A 16426-nucleotide genomic window follows, 5' to 3' on the forward strand; every position below is an offset into this window, starting at 1 on the left:
TCACTGTCTTTGACAATGGCCTGTTAAAAGAATTCAATAAAATAAATGACAGAAAAGACTTTCCTAAGCCACAAAGATCACAAGATTGAAGAATCGAATACCAACCTGCATTGCCCTATGATAACATGATCTCCTTCCTTCACACGGAAGCATGGAGATATATGTGCTGCAATATTTGAGTGCCTCTTCTCGTACCTACAGTGATACCAAAACAAATTCGAGTAAGCAATTGGAAAACTATTTATTGGGTGACCTAACATTTCTCTAGGTAGAAAAAGAAGGATCACCTTTGGTATTTCTTAATGAAATGAAGATAGTTGCGACGAACGATGATAGTCCTGGTCATCTTGGCACTGTGGCAAGTACCGGCAAGAATGCGACCTCGGATGGACACAGTGCCAGTGAATGGGCATTTCTTGTCAATGTAAGTCCCTAGAAACAAGCAGACAAACCACTATTGTCAGAGGCATAGAAGATAATCACATCTACGAGTGAAAGTGTCCATGTAACTCCAACAAACACAACTGAAAATTCCATGTACAATTCCAACATCAATTACATCTTTGATCAGACAACAAATAAGGAGCATTGAAATGGCACTCTTAAAACTTTATGTAACTTCCAACCTAAAGGAAGATACCATCTTAACGAATATAATCTATACTCTCACCATGAATAGTTTACACAGACAAGCATAGATAAATAAGACCATGCTACAGCATTGAAAGGACAATCTATTATTATGTATCAATGTGATGCCCAATAATAGTGATTCACAAGAAGCAATTACATTATAAACAATGGATTTAACAGTTAAATAAAGAATAATTAAAACTCAATAGTTGAACAGAGATAATAAATAATAAATAAAAAAAAAGGTGGAAGGTGAAACCTTGAATAGCCTCTCTGGGAGTCTTAAACCCTAAACCAATGCCTTTCCAGAACCTGTTGCCTCCTTTTCCAGGCCTCTTCCCTTTCCCTGATTTCTTCGAGCTGCATCACACAGATTCCAAAATGCTCATTAGCCACTAAGAATATGAACACATGGAGTAACCGATCATGAACAAACTGAAAGGGAAAAAGAGGGAAGAGAATTACCAGAGGAAAACCTTGGGTTGCTTCAAGAAAGCCTTCTCCGTCTGCAGAACAAGTAGTAGAAAGTGTGAGACTTCAGAAACGAAAAGAATAATAAGTTGATGCGATTATCGAGTTGAAAAGAGAGTGGATCGATGATGGAACCTGTTCCGCCATTGGTGAATCCTAGAAGGTGCGTGGTGCAAGCAGCAGAGAGAATGAGCAGCAGCAGCAGCGAACAGCACGGAGCACGCAAAACCCTAATTCGAGCCAAGAGGATCGATCGCTTTATTATAAACAAAGGACCTGTTATCCCAAATGGGCTCTCCTTCAATCATGGAGCCCTACTATTTCTTTCTTAAGTCCATTTATGAACAGGTCCATTCTTTCTTGGCCCATTAATGATTACCCACTTTATACATTTTTATTTCGTCTGTCCATTAATGATGGTATATTTTTTATTTTTTATATTAAAAATAAAAAATTATCGATAAAAAAATAAAAATTTATTTCTTATATCAAAAAAAAATAACAAAAAAAAAAATAGATAGACCGGCATAAACATTATTTTAAAAACAAGAGAGAGAAAGAAAGTTTATTGTAAAATAATATAATTATATGAAAAATAATTAAAAATTTATCTCATTTCCTTTATCTTTTAGTTATTTTTTAATTTATTCATTTAAATATTAAAAAGTTAAATTAAGATCCTCAATCATTATAATTATATAATATTTTTTTGTATATTCTCTTTCTATGATTTTTTTTCAATTATTTTTAATATATAAAATTATATATAAAAAATGTGCAAAAAAATATATCTATCACCCAACCATCTTTCATTCAAAGAAAAATATCACATTCATAGAGTTTGAAACTCAGCCATCTTTCACTCAAAACAAAATATCATATACAAAGAGTTCGAAATATTTATCATGTGTTTTTTTTCTTTTTTTTAATTTACGTACGCACATTTTTTTTTCAATTTTTTTTTCTTTTTTTTCTTCATCATTGATGTTAGTCATCTTTTTTTTTCCTTTTTTTTTATTTAAATGATCTAAAATTGATTTGGATGTATTTTTGTTCATAATTCAGTTATTTTGTCTGCTTGTTGTCAAATTAAATTTGCGTGTCGCAATCATTAACTAATTTCGGTTCATTTTTAAGTTAATTGAAGTGTATTTAATCTCGTTCACTTGGATTTGATGTAATTAGGTCGTCGAATATAATTGTAGTAGTTTTGGTGTCATTTAAGCCATATTGATGATGTTGTCTGATACAAAACTGATTTAGATGTATTTTTGTTCATAATTCAATTTTGTTTGTGTGCTTATTTTCAAATTGAGTTTGTGTGTCGCACTCATTAAGTAATTTCGGTTCATTTCAGATTTAAATAAGGTTCTCTTGGTTTGTGCTTGTTTTGAAACGAGTTTGTTTGTGTATTGTAATCATTAAATAATTTCAGTACATTCTGGATTTAATTTTTTGTTCATTCTGGATTTAATTTTCGGTTCATTCTGGATGTAAATAAGGTGCACTTCTGACCGTTATGTTTTAAATTGAGTTTATGTGTCGCAATCAAGGTTCTGAAAACCGGACCGGACCGGACGGTCGGATCGGTTCAACCGGGAACCAGCGACGCAAGCGGTCCGGTCCTCCTCCTATAACCGCTTGGAAAAAAACCGTTCAAAAACCGGCAAACCGGCCGGTTGGGCCAGATCGGTAACCGGCCGGTTCCCTTAAAACGACGCCTTTTTTACTTTTTTAAAAAAAAAACCCAAACACTCGTTCTCCAACCCCCCCTTCCCATTCATTCAGAATCATTCACCTAATCACCTCACAGCTCACTCCAAGGACTCCATCGTCGCCGAACCCTAGCCCTAGGAACCCCGAACCATAGCCCTCCATCGTCGTCGCCGTTCAGAGGTCGTCAGCGCCGCCGCCGTCCCCAAGTCCTCAGGAACCCAGTAAGTCAGCAGGTCTCTTCGTCTTCGCTGGCTTCTCGAACCCAGGTGAGTGCTCCTCGTCTTCATCTTCTCTGAGCTTCTTCTTCAATTTTTGATCCATATTGCTTCAATTCTTCTTGGGTCTTGGCTTGAAGTTTGGTTCTTCTTCTTCTTCGATCTTCAGTCTTCATTCTTCGGACTTCAGTCTTTGTTCTTCGTTCTTTGTTCTTCGATCTTCCTTGTATGTATGGTTCTGATTGCTGTGGAAATTCGTTCTTTGTTCTTTAATTCCTTGTATCTATGGTCTTCCTTGTATGTATGTTTGGATTGGTTGCTTATGCTGGAAACTGTCTCTGTTATGTGATTTGTATCCAGAACACCTAATAGGCTAATATTGCTGTTTTAGTGTTTTGCTGTTTTGTAATTCTAACTGTTACTCTGGAAACTTGTAATGTTTTGCAATATTGTTGAATGCTGTAGGCAAAATTTAGATATGGTCTTGTTAATTTCATATCTGTTTTTAATGCTGAAAACTTATTCTGTTTTGCTGTTTTGTTAATGCTGAAAACTTACTCTTCTTGGGTCTTGGCTCCTGTTTTTAATTGCTGATGGTTCCTGCTTTAGGTTAATAACATGGTTAATCATTGTGTTGTGGCTCCTGTTTTTAATTGCTGATGGCTCCTAACTTGTTATTGTTCATTGTGTTGTGGGGCTGTTTTTTATTTCATATCTGTTTTTCATTTTGTTGTAGTTGCTGGTTTTGCTTTGATTTGTAGTTGCTGGTTGTGTTGGTTTTGCTAGCTTTGTTTGTAATTGTTGGGTGAAGGTTTAGTGTTTTGTAATTGCTGGCTTTGTTTTCTAATTGCTGGTTTTGCTGATGGCTCCTAATTTTTTTGTTCAAATTTGCTAATGGCTTTAGTTGCTGGTTGTGCTGGTTTTGCTGGCTTTGTTTGTAATTGCTGGGTGAAGGTTTAGTGTTTTGAATGTCTGATACTCTGATTTGTGATTTCTGAATCTGAAATTAATTAAATAATTGATTTTGTGTTGTTGAAATTGTTGATTAAAATGGATTTGTTATGCTGCTGTTGCCATTTTTTAATTTTTAAGTATGATGTTTTTGAATTTTTGTTAAAATAGTTATTGATTTCAGGGTTTAGAGTGATTATTTGTTGCTGGTATTTAACTTTTGTTGCTGTTAAGTTGCTACATTCAAACTTGTGCATTGGCCTATTCATCTTCACTTGCAATAACAAAAAGCTTCTCATTTGATGATCCATTAACTACCTCATTTTCTAGTACCATTTCTTTTGTTATGACTTTAGTTGAAGAAATTGGAGGGGCTGGATGAAGAGATATTGATGCCTCAGAAGACACCACCACCATCAACATATCCTTGTTACTTCAGGCCTGTCACTTGGCTTTATTGAATAGTCCGCAACGCAATCTTTAATCTTGTTCCAATCTGGGTTACATGTGATAGTAATGAAATAGCTAGGGTAACCGGCATACTTGCAAATAGCAAATTCATCTTTGCAATTGTTGTACATGTCCCGGGGACCCCCGACAAATGAAGATGGTAGGATAACTCGTTTGCCAGTTCTTGCAACCTATGTCTCACCCTGAATTAGGCACTCATGTAAGCCTTACAATTGATGGGAGCAAAACTTGGTCTGGTGGAACCTGTGATATTATAATCTTTCAGCTTCTACCATGGTGTAACTATCAACCAAAAATTGTTGGAACAAACGTCTTGATTTGAGCAGAACTTGCGATTCATGTGATCTCATTTGGATTCGAAAAGACAGAAACTCCCTCATGCTAATTGTTTCTCGCTTATGTAACTGTTGCTTAGATCTTTCATCTGATATTAAGATATCACTCCGAAAACCATCCTCTCCGTACGGAAAAAGCAAGGGGTACTGTAGTGCAAAGTATTGGGGATGATTAACATCAATGCGTTTCAACTGATTTGAATGCGTCTAAAGTACAACGCCCCTTGAAAGGTTATCCATATCAAAATCACCTACAATAAGAGCAGCAACTTCAGACGCTGATGGTAGATTATATCTTCTACCATCTGTATTCCTCTTCTTGATAAGACGAAGCTGTAGCGGAGTGGTTGAATCTTCAGCGAACCTTTGCCTAGCATATTGGAAAGATTTAGCAAGAGAATTGTGGGAATCAAGCATGCTGCTGAGGTCGGCCACAATGGTATGATCCATAGATTTGTGTTGATTAGACAGGCTACATTAACCCAAAAATAAAATACATCAAGATAAATCCAAGTCACACAGGAATCATATAATACACATATTAAAATATTAACAGCCAATCAGTACAACCAACTCACCCAATTGCGTCAATCCTGTTCTGGATTTCATTTTCCGTATCATAAAAATATAGCTGAGCAAACTTGGGTTTGCTAGACTGCTGTGGCATCAAACTTCCAATTGAATGGTAATTTTGGCCACTAATAACAAACATGGGGGGAGCGGAACCCTTGTTTAATGTGTACTAAATCTTTCCAGCCATAGACGTGAACGAAAACATACCATTAAAGGCCCTGATATGTTTCTGGTGATGCAAAGCTCGTTCATCATCACCATCCAACAACGTCCCCAACAATGGTGGGGGAACCGGCAACAAAGGGAGAGTGACCTTTCCACTCATACAACAAATAGCAAATAATATAGTGTTATTGGCTCCACGTTTCGCAAGGCGCTCGTGCATCCACATGTTCGCCCCACAGAAAACACATCTTTGTGTGGGTTGCCCAATAGACCAAACATCTAGTAAACATATGAAATAAAACAAATCAAGTTTTACAGAAGTGCAATAATAGGTCCAAATATCTATAAACTCATAATCATAATCATTGAGAATAACACCTGGTTCAGTAGAAGATGCAGCAAAAGCTTCAACTTGGGCGTCGCTGGCCTGAGGCAGATACAAATGTCCAGACCGGGACAAAGGGTAATAGCCAACCAGATTGCATTTGATGAGATCAAGTGATCAATTGTCGGAGTTAAATTCGAGAAATTTAGACGATTGTGATTTAGTTGGCAGAACATTCCGGTAAAAGACCGATTCAACCGTGGCTACGGGTGAGGCTAGGCAAAAAGTCCCATACTAATGATGAAAGAAATCTGCACCAGCTTATACGTGAGAATTGTTTAATTGTTTAATTCCAGCCTAATTCCTGACTCCAGAGTTTCAAGAGAAATGGCAATTTCAGGCATTACTTACGTGGTACTTGTTATAGAACTCTTGTGTTTGTCACCGGACCTAGGTATGTTGCATGATGAGGAACTTGTAATGGAAAAAAGGGTGTTATCTGTGGAGGGACAAGCTATTACGGAAGTGGGGGGCAGGATTTAAAAAAGGAACAGAATGTAAAAAATGAACGGAGTAGCACAGGTGATCACAACAACTAAGCAAAACCAGCGATGAGTATCGCACATGGAGGGAATATCGTTCCGTTCCGCGGAGAGCCAATTAGCAAAGAATAAATTAGAAAAGAGACCCAACTTAGATTGCCAAAGTAAAGCTAACCTTGGCGTGTGACAACAGTGGCGGGTGATTTTTGGAGCACACCGATATCGATTTGGAAGGACTCACACATCTGTCTATTAGGATCAACTGCAAAAACACAAAAGTGAAGATGAAAGTTTATAAATTATGCATAAAAAAACTAGGAGAGCAGCAAGCCTAACATCACGCAAGAATGCCAGCAAAAATTGACATGTTCCCCCACAGGGGAAAGAATGGATCACGAGGAAGAAGAAATAGTTAAATGGAAAATTGACGCCGAGCATGGTGAAAACTATGCAGTGGAGAACGACGAACAAACCACTCTTGGAGCCGGAGGGACTCAGAAACATGTTGACCCGGTGCCTCTTATGACCCAGCAACTTCATCCGTCGCTGCCATGCGAGCTTAGCTTGGTGTTCCATTGAATTCAGGCAACCAAACCGTTTGCCAAAGGGGTAGGTGTGTGGAATTATTTTGTTACAGGCACTCAAACTGATCTCAGACAATGGCAAAATTGGACACCGCTCAGCAAGACAAGAAAGGCAACACGCAATCACAAAAGTCAACAAAGAATGGGAAGAAGGAAGATGACTGAAATATCTGCATCAGGAACGATGTCAAAGTTGGACTATGAAAGACACATGTGCTCACCCGCTTGGTTAGTCTTTGACCATTAAGGAAAAGAGACCACAACACAAATGAAAGGGAACAATTTGGCATCCCGTGACTGAATCAAATTGCAAATACGATGAACTCAAAACATAGTCAAGCACGGGGACCTTAACATGACCAAAAAGAAAGAGAAAAGGAAGTTAGCTTATTGGGGAAAATGGTAATTGCAGAATCATAGTTACACTTATTTGTAACATAAAAAAGTATTAGTGGAACATCGAAAGAATTATAGAGGTTTTTTTAAGAGAAAAGAAGTAATGCAATGTATTTTAACTTAATCTCCAAAACGGGCCTTGCAACTTATTATGCAGGCTCAAAAGGAATAGCGTGAAATGAGCATTGTTGATATAAAATATGTGGTAAATAAAATTTAGCTATATATCAGCATAAGGGAGAATTTGATTGGTTAAAATAATCATATTTTAATAATTTAGGAATGATTGATCGATATAAGACCTTTATTATTATTTTAACTCAAACTTTTGGTTAGAAAGTAGTAAACTTATTTTTAGATTGATATTGATTTTTTTAGAATAATTGTTTAATTGTTTTTAACCTTTTTTTTTTTAGATTGAAGAATACATAGAACTACACTAAAACAATTTTGGAGAAACTATTTCCTCTCAAGTTAGCATCAAAAGCAAAGAAAATCAAATTAGGAAGAGCATTAACGATAAATATCCTACTCTTCAAAGAATGATCAAAATGCTAACACTAACAATCTTTTTTGCTCGATCAAAATCTACCTACACTAACAATAACACTAATAAACAATTAGCAAGTCATAAATACAGTTTAACAGAAACAATCATTCACATCGAAAGGTCAAGAAGCTACTGTATGTTTAGAGTTTAGATATATAAATCAGATCGCAAGCTTAGGTTTTATGTTCTTCCCCTCTAATTATAGGTCCAATCCAAAATATGCATAGTAGAAACGTAGACTAATTATACATATGGGACCTGCAAATGAAAGTTGTTTAATGTGACTATCAACTATTGTGCAATAATTAGGAGCGCTGATGCATGAAAAGATCTTTGATGCGTTTAGGTAAATGATATTTTTCACTGGTCTTTTGTGCTTAATGACAATTTATTAGCACGACCATAAATTGGCAGCAGTCTGACTTGAAATCGAAATGGTAGCAGAAGGCAGGGGCATAAATAAACAACAGCAGAATAAAACCCCTAAGTGAAAAGTTATAAAATAGCCTTGCTTATAGATAAGAGTTGTTTATCTTTGAATGAGTGAAAATTTAAAACCGCTTGCTCTATTTGACCCACGGAAGTTTGTAGAAAATGTTGACAATCACTTCTTACGTGGAAGCATGCAATGTACACAAGCAATATAGAAAAAATGGGCTTTCTATTCAAAGACAAATCCGCTGGCGCTATTGGGAAAATGTAAGTACTTATAAATATGGTTTGTCTTCACAAATTAAGGATGATCGCGCAAATCATATTGCGAAGTATGTGTATGAATCACAAGAGGCTTATCCAGATAGAATAATTCAATTATTCAATGAAGGTGAAATTATTGGCGGATGGCAGTCTGTTTAAGGAGATATATTTTTTTATATAGCAGCAATGAAATGCAAAAGTACTTGGCATACCCAAGTCTATCATGTGTTATGCTAATTCATTATTGATTGTGTATGAATAATGTTAATGATGTTTTGAAGGATGGAAGAAGGAATCCGGCATAACAAAGCAATGTGAATAAGCATATCCAGCCCGTGAAATCCTATATTTAACGACATACAATCATCAGGTGAATTTGATAGCAATACACAGAAACAGTATAGAGAAAAAAAAATAGGCAACTCTAAAATGTTAAGCACACCAGTAAGATTTTGATAAGCATGTGAAGAAGTGACATAAGATGTGAAGGGCATTACAAAACCTCATGGAAGCATAAACACAACAGCCTATAAACCAACGGTAGCAACCACACGTGGCATCTCAATCCAAACTAGGCGAGAGACCCAATCGAGATCAGCCATTAGATCTAACACTATGATCGAGCAAACTAAACAACAATGATAACAATAAGACGATGCAGCAGCATGTCAACGGGCGAGAGACATTGCTAATGTGAACGTGTAAAAATAAATGCCAACTGAGAATGTAACATTAGGAAATGTTAAGTCGATATCAACTTGATAAAACGAAAGAGTCAGAGCGATTTATTTAACGCCAAGAAGTTGGGTTGGCTTTATTTTTTATTTGAAGCTCTGAGACGCAAGGATGACGGGCTCACATATCCCCTGTATCAGGATCGGTGGCATTCTCTGGGATGCACCTCTCAAATGCAGGCAGAAGACTCTTGAAGGCAGAGAGTGGGGCACCGGAGGAGAGGTCATCGTTGGATCTAATGCACACCCGCTTTAAAGGAGTCTGTGTACCACATGGTCAGCTTCAAGGTCAGAAACAGATGGGGCTTTGGTGCTCGGAGGGGTGCTGGAACCAGCATCCCCGATTATGCTTCCAGTCCCAATCAATTCACTACTACGAACACCTGCTGCAGTGGGCAACTTCTGCAATGCATCCTGGAACAGATGAAGGTTAGATTGTAAAGTGTTAAGGAACACAAAAAGCGGCAACAGTTGAATACACAATGCAAAATGAACGGCCTTTGTGGAGTAATCAAAGACCCATACCAATTTAATGTTCTTTTCTAAAGCAAGTGAAGCTATAATTTTCGGATCAGAACAAATCCAAGAAACGGTGATCACGCACGCTTGAAATTTATTTAGGCTATCATGCCTAACAGTAAGCTTGAATAGAAGTATCTTCCCAATCAGTGCATTCAGCACCTCTGGGAAATGGTCTCTTCCATAACCCTGTTTGTTGAAGACAAGAAGTCAGTAAGTCGGCAGCCAAAGAATTCACAAAATCTCAGACCAAAACGAAACAAAAACCGAATAATGAACCCTAGTAAGCAGGCTGGTGCGGATGTCAGCAGCAGATAGGCCTAAGAACTTTGATGCCGAATTCTCAAAGAGAACAAAAGTTGCCGTATCCGACTCATCAACAACATGAACCTGAATGCAAAACCTTCATGCATAAATAAATAAAACGCATAAAAAAATGGGGTACATCTAAATGATGCAACAAATGCTCAGACCAGGTTCAACAACAATCACAGACGTGCAACATGGCTGTTCGATGTTACCAATCCCAAATCTAGGTAAACCATCAAACCGAGAAAAAAAAAACTAAAGTTCTTGACTATAATGAGAATACACAGGAACAAACCAACCACACAGGAATGGAAACCAACCTTGGCACAAAAATTGTAGAGTAAACATCGCATTTTGCACCGTAAAATTGGTCAGTAAGTGCCTCCAGTCCCTGTGTGTATTGCCTGCAAGCCTTGTACCACCATGCATGATCTCTGTCAATGTCGATGACCCTTCCACAGGTCACGTAGGTTGATTTATGGTTCAAAAAATTAACCACAATGAAATGAACAAAATGCAGGCAGGAGAACAATTTTAACGAATTCCTGCACAAAGCAGTGTATCGCATAGGTAAAAAATAACAATAATGAAATAAACAAAATGCATGATGGAGAGTCATTTTAAAGAATTCATGCAAAGAGTAGTGTATCGCCTGAAAACATGGAACTCATGTATTCAATTGTTTCATGATCGTTTCCAGAAAGAATATATTTAAATGTGTTGCGAAACAGCCATAAAATTCGAAGCACATAATGAACACACCTCAAGAGTTTGCTTTATCTGATGTATGGGTGCATAGGGTGTAAGGCTGAGAAAGTATTCAGAAGGAGAATGCCTCACTACCCGGCCTATAACATTAACGCTGGTGCTATGCTTGCTACCAAGTCCAATCAGCCTGGCATCAAACTAATAAACAACATCACCATATCACACCCAATATAGAAATGCGTTAAGCAACTTGGTAAATATTGGTGAACAAAAAATTAAAGCCTTTGTTTAAGAACTGGACTTTTGGCGGAATTTCTTAACCACTTCAAGGTCAGCATTAACCATAAGCCTAGTGGTGTAGTTTGTGTTGGTGATAGTCATCACACCTGAAACAAAATTAAATTTGATTAGACAAATACTTGGTTACATATAAGCAGGTTCCTTGATAAATGGGCAATGTTAACTATACCATTGTAGAACTTCATCTTCGCAAATTGGAGCATGATTATAAATTCGGTGGCCTTGTTGGCACCAAGAAGAGTGACCAATTCAGATGCATAATTTTCCCACAAGGTGCATGAAAGGTTCTCACTGCCACTTTTGGGACCACACGTATTTTTTATCATGGTTTAGATAGAACAGTTACAATTATTAAACAACACAATCAGAGGTAAGTATTGGTTACGGCATGAATTAGGTATCCAGATGTTTATGCACAATTAGATGGAAAGACTTACCTCAGATAATCAAGCTCGATTTTCATGTAATGTGACTTCCGTTTTTTTTTTTCGAAAGGAATCAAGTCACTTTTTGTAACACCCCGAAATCACCGGCAAATCAAAATCTCGGCTCTGCCCGCTCTCTCAAAAGCAGAAACAGCCCCAAACGGCACAAGCAAACTGGATTCTAGCTCCTAAAACCATTAACATTACGATTACTTTATTACACAGAACAGAACACTAACGCAGAGCTCTCGAAACCGGAATACTTACTGAAACTAAGAAAGAACGACTGAACCGAACAGCAACGGACTCTGAACCGGTTGGGCGGTAGCCCCGGTAGCCGCCTTCAGCGGCTGCGGCGACCCAACTCCGGCGACGGTGACTGAAACCAACATGCCGCGACAATAAGACTCCCATAATCTCACAAGAAATGAAAACCAAATTTGAAACCCTTACCGGCATACGTTTCCGGCGAACTTGAGGTGTCACAATAGGGTGCAAATCAAGATAGGCGTTCACAAAGCAAAGTTGACATGGTTCAAACATGTGATAGTAAAGCAAGGCATCGAAGGCTATAAAACATGATGGGGTTAAAATGACGTGCTTAACATCCGTACATCAATCTCATCTCAACCTCCAAGCTTCAACTTTCCAACTCCATCAAGCACTTTACAACCTCATAGCCAATCATAAGCCTAACAACCGCAAACCCGTTCGCAAGGAACAAAACACCCACAACTCATACGTTGCACACCTACCGCTTTAACTTTCGTATACACATCACGTCTTAAAGAACTAACGTATCGCGTTACTACGTCTACAAGTCACACATGATATCAAAACAATTCTCGAGTCTACTCAGAAGGATACCAGATTCAGATAGGAAAGACATATGTCAAGATTAATATTCATAGATTTGGGAGAATGTATCCAATCCAGGTAAACAAAGACACTCTACCAATGAAGTTTGCTAGAAATAAATCGATTGACAACTTCAAAGATAACCCTTGTATCAAAGAAATCCAACAGGACCAATAAGAAGAAAACTCAGCGCATTATTTTGAAACAAACTCAAGCTGAGTCGAGGAAGCATGAGGTTTACAGAAGAGAATATTTCAAACCCAAGACAAAGCTCACAGAACTCAAAAGCACGATTAAAAGTACTTCCAAATACATTGTTCATAAAGGAACCGAAACTTGCAGAAAAACCACTTCGCAATCTAAAAGTAAGGTTAATTAACAACATCCTTCAAGCGAGTAACAAAAGCATAATCGTGGCTTTGCTTTAATGCAAGTTCATGTTGAAATAGATTTTGCCGAGTTCTAAAAACAAGGTGCACACGGGTTTGGCTAAAGGCTAAAATATTTCTTCAAATATTTTAGAAAGATAATTAGATGCACAACTTAACCAAAAGCAGTTCATAAAAACTCGGAAGTAATCAAATGCTTGTTCAAAATTCTCAAAATTTCGTATTCAAACAAGTGTGTATAACATTCATAACAAGTACGAAAGAGGAAGTTAAACTCTTTTTAGAAAAGAAACTCCGAAGTAAAAATTTGCTTACAATTTGGTAAAGGAAATAAGTGGTGCATTACAAACGAACCAATTTCCACTAAACAAGGGAGCTTTCCAAAACCTCATTTAAAATAGCGCTTGCCAACTTTGAATTAACTTCGTCAAAATTGAATAATGGTTTCAATCTCAATCAAGCAACAGAAAATAAATTCCGTTTAATATTTTTTCAAAGAGAATTCAAAGTTCTTTTAAAAAGGTTCAAAACAAGACTCCAAAAGTGCTCTTGAAATCACCATCTCAGAAGAACATTCAAGAAGTTTAAGATGTACTAAAAAGGAGTCAAGCCTTGCAAGAAAGGATCTTAAATTAAAGTAGTTCAAACAAGATCCACTAGACATGAAACATCAAACAAGTTTTAAATTGATCCAAAAGAATACAAAGTCATAGAAAAGACAACTCAATCATTTGTAATTTCTCAATGATAAAATTTTGACTAAAAACTCTTGTAGAGGTAATAAGAGAATAAACGATGCACTAATTTGAAACGAATCAAACTGACTCATATAAGAATGAGATTCACAAGAGAGGACAAACCAAGATCAATGGTAATGTTCACAAGATGTAAAAGATTAGTTAAAAACAGAATCACGCATGACATTCATAGAGGTGAAAAGCTTAAGAAGGAGCGAGTCTGATTATAAGAAGAAAGCTATGAGTCCAATATTTTTAAAAGAACAACAATAGCATAAACCATGTGGTATGCTAAATCAAACTCAAATCAAAATGAATTAAGTAAAGTTTATCAAATGAAACTCAACCGGAATAAAAGTCAAAAATCCTTTCTTTTCAAAATTTTGAAAAAAATATCCAAATGCATAATCAAATGAAGATGTGGATTGGAACTATAGTAAAATCACTAGAAAGTCAATTGTAATTTAAAGTAAATGCAGTTCCATAAACCAGTAAAAATACGGACGGGGCCTTAGAATTAAATAGTTATTAAACTGTATAAGGAATTTTCAAAGTTCCACATATATATATAAGTGTATATATAATCAACAGCAAATTTTTATAAAAATCTCAAAATTGGCTGTAATCACTGTCAAATAAGAGAAAACTGAATCAACAATTTCTCTAATAATGGACTCGGAATCCGGAGTTAAAATGCACAGTGCAGTAGGACAAGTTCAAAGTCATGTCAAAGGATACATGAATCAAGAAAAACTCAAACAGAGAAAGATAGATACAACAAGGAGTTCAACCAAGCATATGCACTTAAGATCAAACAAGAATGCATATGAATAGAGGAATAGAGTTAAAAAGTCAAACTATTTTTCAAAGGATTAGCAAACAAGAACTTCAAGTTAGGACATGAAAGAACAGGTCGACTCAAACAAAATCCAAAACACACAACTGAATAGCCTCGAGAAATAGTTTACAACGTTCCCGAAACCCACGATTTGCTTTACTCAAAACTAGTACGTCATCTATGATAACCCATCAGTGCTTTCATATACATAATTCACTAGTATTAAGCCGGCCAAACTTAATATCAGGAATTATGCAATGCAAGACTAACAGCGTTAATCAATAGATCGTCATGTGCATAAAGCTCTAATTCTCGTCATCCGACAAGACCTAATACATGACAAAAACTCAGAGTATGCAATTGAAGCATAGTCAGTCCATTCCTCAGGCTCTACAGGAAGAACTGCTCTGATACCATTAAAATTGGATAATAAATCATAACTTGTCTCAAATTCAATAAATCACAACTTGCCTTAATTATCTTTAATAAAATGATTTCCGAAATTAAGGCTATAAATAACTATATGATTTGAGACTTGATCATAATAAGACTTTTCAAAGATTCTGGGTCTTACACTTTTTGCGGACAGAAGACCAACAAAATCTACGCCAGATAACCACAAGATAAGCGGGCATTAACAAACAGTTGGAAGAGGCAAATAAATGATATTCTAGGGAAATGACCTATATGTGGGTGGCACAATGAGGACATCAAAGAGCATACCAATAAGAAATAAGTCATCCCTAACCGAGGATAAGATTTCCTTGGTAGCTACGAAATCAAATGACTCAATTGGAATATCCAGGTCATCAGCACTCGAGACCAATGTGTCCCTCTTAAATATGATCTGCATAATATGCTTGGTGGGTCTGTATTTCTTCGTGTTTGAGTCCATGGTTAAGTTGGCCACAACAAACACCTTCCCCTCCTCAAGGATCGGTTCAAAAAGACGGTAATAGACGGACCGGATGAAACAATGGATTCGAGATCCCTACAACGATGGAACAAAAAATAAAGAGATGGCTTATATCACGGAGGTGACAAACAACCAAATGGAATAACATACATGATGTAACAAAAGGCGGAAACGTACCTCTTTGTCAAGTACAACCAACTCCATTGAAGGTTTGGAGTAACTCTTTTCATATGACGGAACCTTTCACATCCTCAAAATCCTTACTTTAATGCACTAGTTCTTTTCGAAAATAAGAGAAAGGTCTTTAACAGAATCAAATGTCTGATCCATCTAGGAGAGTGGATTTGGCTCTCGGATAAGCTTTATAAGAAAATATGAGCTGGGTACCTGATTAACTGCAAAAAATTCTAGAAATCAATTAAAGAAAATCTACATGAAGAGACACAAATGCACACGAAAAAGCACAATCCACATCCAGGGAGGAACATGAAGCAAAAATAAATATAACGCCAATTATGCATATCATAAGAATAAAGCCATGCATTAACTTCTTTTTTGGTAACAACAACTATGAAGGAATAGTTAATTATGTGCCTCACAACGATCTTATCTATTACAATATTGGGAGAAAAAACGAACACAAAACGATGATCGTGGTAACACATGTGCCTATAGCAGTAGCAATAGCAATCATAGTAAACATGTATAGAAGATGAGAAAACGACATCTTAAAACACACTAGTATAGAAGATGCAGAGCAAGTGAGTGTGCAAGCATGTTGAAAGGAAGAGATGAATTTATAGGGCACCAGGTCCCAGCATTAACCAAGGGTAATTTACCATACTAGAAACCGGATTGCGGTCTGGACCGGCTGACGCTGCTGAGACAACATTTAAATGTTAATTTAAATTTAAATTTAAATTTAAATTAAATTTGAATATAAAGTTAGAATTTAAATAAACTATGTTAAGTTATATTTATTAACGAGCCAGTTTAATCTACCGATGGCAAGTTTAACATAGAGTTCATTCCCAAAGTTGAAAATATAACTACCCAAATAACTAACTACC

General features: G+C 36.7%; 1 protein-coding gene across 1 annotated transcript in view; it reads right to left on the reverse strand.

Annotated features, from left to right (window-relative positions):
• LOC107630820 (40S ribosomal protein S11) overlaps nucleotides 1–1401 on the reverse strand; it is a gene marked incomplete in the record, with an annotated part of 1696 nt that extends 295 nt beyond the window's left edge. Inside the window, 6 exon segments of the mRNA XM_016334067.2 lie at nucleotides 1–20; nucleotides 106–195; nucleotides 288–432; nucleotides 893–993; nucleotides 1099–1139; nucleotides 1240–1401. Coding sequence (XP_016189553.1) covers nucleotides 1–20; nucleotides 106–195; nucleotides 288–432; nucleotides 893–993; nucleotides 1099–1139; nucleotides 1240–1251 — 409 coding nt within the window.

The sequence above is a fragment of the Arachis ipaensis genome, chromosome B03, assembly GCF_000816755.2.
Source record: "Arachis ipaensis cultivar K30076 chromosome B03, Araip1.1, whole genome shotgun sequence".
NCBI lineage: Eukaryota > Viridiplantae > Streptophyta > Magnoliopsida > Fabales > Fabaceae > Arachis > Arachis ipaensis.